This window comes from Calidris pugnax, unplaced genomic scaffold (genome assembly GCF_001431845.1).
Source record: "Calidris pugnax isolate Ruff unplaced genomic scaffold, ASM143184v1 scaffold38, whole genome shotgun sequence".
Taxonomy (NCBI): Eukaryota; Metazoa; Chordata; class Aves; order Charadriiformes; family Scolopacidae; genus Calidris; species Calidris pugnax.
The window spans coordinates 3,773,041-3,777,571 of record NW_015090995.1 but is presented as its reverse complement, the minus strand read 5'-3'; the positions used below and the strand labels follow the sequence as shown (position 1 = coordinate 3,777,571).

The 4,531-nt window shown below is 54.3% G+C and overlaps 1 protein-coding gene across 1 annotated transcript; it reads left to right on the top strand.

Moving 5' to 3' along the window:
- Nucleotides 1–262: 262 nt before the first annotated feature.
- Nucleotides 263–3,534, top strand: LOC106895554 (probable G-protein coupled receptor 34). The gene has a single exon (XM_014954993.1). The coding sequence runs from the start codon at nt 1,692–1,694 to the stop codon at nt 2,775–2,777; it is 1,086 nt and encodes a 361-aa protein (XP_014810479.1). The 5' UTR covers nt 263–1,691; the 3' UTR covers nt 2,778–3,534.
- The last annotated feature ends 997 nt before the right edge of the window (nt 3,535–4,531 follow it).

Sequence of the window (4,531 nt, the reverse complement as noted above, 5' to 3'; positions counted from 1 at the left end):
GGTGGTGAGAGAGGTAGGTGGCTGTGGGGTGGCTTTTCTTCTTACTATGAGTCATTGGGGTGTTTTTGTCATGGGGGTGAGTGTTGAGGGGGAAGAGGGAATCAGGGGTACTGAGGGGGTACAGGGGTACTAACTCAGGTTGGGGGAATGGCTGGTGGGAAAAGCTGGGCTGGGGCTGGGTGGGGAGAACAGTGGGCTGAGCAGAAGGAGCCCAGGACAGGCAGGAACATCTGCCACGCAATGGTCTCAAGTGTGGCTGGAGTCACACACGGGCACGGGGACCCTGGCACAGCTGTGCACTCTCAGGCAAACTGTCACAGCCCTGCAGACACACACAGTGTGTACCACTGTCCCAACTCTCACTCCCACATGAAGGTCAGGCTGCCATGGGGTTGGACATACATGCACATACCCACACAGAGCTGTACATACATGCACACACCCCTGCATGACACACACACAGCTCTCTAAGTGCTTGTACTGGTAATCCGACTGTGCACACACCCAGGGGTCCGTGCCTGCCCTTGCAGGGACCAACACAGCCCCCCAGGCAAGAGGCACTGTGCTGGGTCCATCCAGGCACCCAGGGATGCTGCAAGGATCCACCTTGAAGCAGTCAGGTGCCTGGTGGCATCACCCCCATGCAGCAAACCAGAACTGGGAATTTGAGGTATTCAACACCTGCTGGTTTTACAGCACCTTGTGTCTCAAGCCACAAATCCATCTTGCTCTGCTGCCTCCATCCTACAGCACCTGAGGCTGGGGATGTACGAAGGGAGCAGAGTAGACAAGTTAGACAAGTTATGGCAGGTAGGAAGGAAGTTGGAGGTTTTTGCAGCTACGGGTAACTCAACGTCATGGAAAGCAGGAAGGGGAGTGAAGGGTGAGGGGCTGGAAGGAACCACGCTTCCCGTCCCTGCCCAGGGGAAACAGGAGGTCAGGGGCACGTGAAGAGCTTCTGGGGTCAGTCCCCAGCAGTGCCAGGCAGAGAGGGGCCACCATGGGTGCAGTGCCTCTGTCCCTGATGTGGGCTTGCTCCCTGCCTTCCCGTGGCTGGTGAAGGAGCCCAGCAGCCTTGCACCACCGATGGAAAAGCGGCTGTGTGTACAATCATGAGAAAAGGGCTGAGACCAAAGCCATGGAGGCACACACACGTGCCCAGAGTTGGAGCCCTCTGTCATGCTGTGGCTGGTCTGAATCCATGTTTGCTCTACCCATTTGGTTACTCATGTACAACCAAAAATGTGGTTTTGCCCTGCCAAGGAACCCCAGATTTTGGTATTGAGTAGGGTGTGCTTACCTAGCACACAGCAGCCAACTTCCACCACTCCAGTCTCACATCCTTCCTTAGAGAGTAGCACAGAGCAGCATGAGAAAAGCCAGTCACCAAGCCTTGGACCAGCCTGTGGTAGGAGTGTGGCGGCCTGTTTTCTCACCAGGGTTGAACAGGCAGATTCTGTGTGTAGGTTTCCCTGCAGGCCTGAGCCCCAGGGGACAGAAGACAGTGCCAAAAAGCCAGCGTGTGAGCCTAGCAGATTCATGCCAGTCTGGTTTTCCATGTGCTGTGCAAGCTGGTGGCCTTCACATAACAGTTTGAGAGACTGCAAAGTTGTGTTTGCAGTGACCTGGGGCACCGGGGAACCACAGAGGTACCGCAGAGGTCTTCACTATCTAGAAGTGACAGTGCCTGTATGGAATCAGCTCACGCAGATGTCTGTTCCAACACCTCCTGCATTTTTCTTTCCAGATTCATGGCCCTAACGATGGACTCCCCGAGCACCCCCTTTCCTGCCAGCCAGCTCCCAGAGCACAGACTCAGCAACTCCTGCTCTGAGATCCGAGACGAGTTCCTCTCTGTGACGCTCCCTGTGATGTACTCCCTCATCTTCATCATCGGGCTGCTCAGCAATGCCCTGGCGCTCTGGGTGTTCTTGTGTGGCGCGCAGCGCAGGACCTCCATCACCGTCTACCTGAGGAACCTGGCGCTCTCCGACCTGCTGCTCTCCCTCTGCCTGCCCTTCCGCATCGCCTTTCACGGCAAGAGCGAGCCTCTGATCTTCTGCAACATCATCGGGGCCTTCTTCTACCTCAACATGTACGTCAGCATCACATTCCTCAGCCTGATCAGCCTCGACCGCTACCTGAAGATCATCTGGCCCCTGCAGAAATTTAGGATTCACACTGTGTTGTGTAGCAATGTGGTCTCTGGGGTGGTTTGGTTCGTGCACACACTGTTCATGCTGCCTTTCTTTTTTGAGACGAGAGGAAAGGGGCCCTGTGACCACAAATGCTTCCACTTCAGGAGCAAAAGCACCACAGCAGCAGCTTTTAACATGGTTGCAGTAGCCACTTTCTTCATCCTGCTGCTGCTTTTCCTCTACTTCTATAGTGAGATATTTGCCAAGCTCCACAGAGTGTCTTCAGTGAAAGCTCAGCAGCTGAACAAGAAGACCAGCACGAGAGCCATCTCCAAGACCTTCATAGTCCTGATCATCTTCATTGTATGCTTCACCCCCTATCACGTTGTCCGCATTCCTTACATCCTTGCACAAGTGGGGATCATTTCTAGTCTGCCCTGGAAGCAGAGTCTCCATCTGGCTAATGAGCTTGTGCTCTGCATCTCAGCCCTCAACAGCTGCCTTGACCCAGTCATCTTCTTCCTCTTGTCCAGCAGTTTCCGGAGGGCCGTGCTCTGCACCATCCAGGGCAGGCTGAAGAGAGCTCTCCTAAGGCAGCAGGGTGGGCTGAGCCACAGCAGGTCTGTGACAGAGATATAGGCTTTCCAGTGGGGCCAAGGTCTCAGGCGGGGCACCTTCTCATCGAGGATTTGCTCTGACTGGTGATATTTACTGGACAAGACTTGCTGAGAAGATGGAGAAAGAAACTGGAACTGCTTCACGTTTCTTCCACTCCTATCACTGGGGCTAGAGCTTCCTTGGGAGGCAGAAGTGAAAAGGATAACTGGGACCTTACTTTTTTCTGCACTAGCTCAGCTGACGTAACTGAAGAAGGTCTTTCCCAGGAAGAATGAAGGCTGGAAGTGTCCAAGGAGATACAGCCTTGGCCAAGGTCTCCAGCCAGCCTGGGGAAGGGCAAGTACAGAGCCCAGGACTGAGACGGGCTCCTTCGATGGGAGGAAGAGGAGCAGCAGGAGGAATAGGAATGAGAATCCACTGTGAATGTTTTCTAAGTACCACATTGTCTCCACACCAGAGAAAGCAGGAAAAGGGAAAGGGAGATGAGGAGCACAGAAGCATTGGGAAAAGAAGAGGGAGACACCCATCAGAGCATTACCTGGGGAGCGGGTGAATATTTTGCTCCATGATGGAGCCCAGAAATGGGCACCATGGGCCTTGGAGGTCAGGCACACCAGGGCACATTGCCAACTTATAACCCCAAACCAGGAGAATGACAGCTTTTCCTCTCCTGTTACTGCAGTCTTTGTTACGCCAGGGCAGCCTCACGTTTCTGGGTATTCAGACAGCTCCAGGCTTTCTTTAGCACTTCTCCTTTGCTCATTTCTCTGGCACGTTCACCCAGGAGCAGCAGCTTTGCCTGCTCATTGCACCCCAGTTGTTGGGTGCTTGGGCCACCCCAAGAACATCCAGCACGGGGTCCAACGACCAAAGGAAATGCACCACAGAAGTGCCTAGCAAGATTTTCTGCCTTTCTTATGCTTTGGTGTCCACTGTTTGTATTTTTACTGTTTCATATGTTCATGTGTCTGCTTATTTGAGAAGACTGCAGGCTGGGAGACCCAGACTGAGCCACTCACCCATCACGCAAACACAGCGATGAGGGGAGGGAGGATTTTCATTCTGACTGTGAACTGTTCTAGTAACTGTTCAGCTCAAACACTTGAATGATACTTTGGAGAATAAAATGTTATTTTAAAGACTGAATCCTCTGATCTTTCTGGTTAAGAGCTGAGCAACCCCAAACCCCACAGCAGCGCTGTTGAAGAAGCAGAGGACAAGGCTCACTGTGCTCTTTCATCTCTGCTTCTAAAAACATCAAGAGCAGAAGTGGGATATTTTTCTCTTTAATAGGTGTGGGGGGAAACACTGAAAGCCAAGCTCTTCCCGTGGAAAGCCGCAAATAAAGGTCACAAGACTCTTCTCATTTTCCAGCTAACGAGTCAGAGCAGGAGCGGTGTGTGTGTCGCACACCGGAGTACGTGTGCCCTACACAGCTCGTGGGGAGTCGTTTCCCCCCTCGTAAAGCAGATCCCTCAATACTTCCCCGCAGGTACAGCAGCACAGGGGCCAGAAATCCTCACGACCCCACACGCGGCCAGCACCCCGCGACTTCCACACAGCGGAGGGCCCCGCGGGACACACGGTACCGGTGCCCGTTCCCCTGTTGGGAGAAACAAGGGGGTGCAGCTGAAAGGAGACGGGACCCGATTGCGCCGCAATCGGTCTCACCCGCTGCTGCCGGGGGGGGTGAACTCTCCTTGTTCACCCGGCGGCTGCCGGTTCCCCCCGACAGCCCGCGTCCCCCCGGCCCCGCCGCTCCCCCGCTCCCCGGA

Bases quoted from the DNA above. Each gene is read 5' to 3' on its own strand.
- LOC106895554 (XM_014954993.1), top strand. From the start codon at position 1,692: ATGGAATCAGCTCACGCAGATGTCTGTTCCAACACCTCCTGCATTTTT.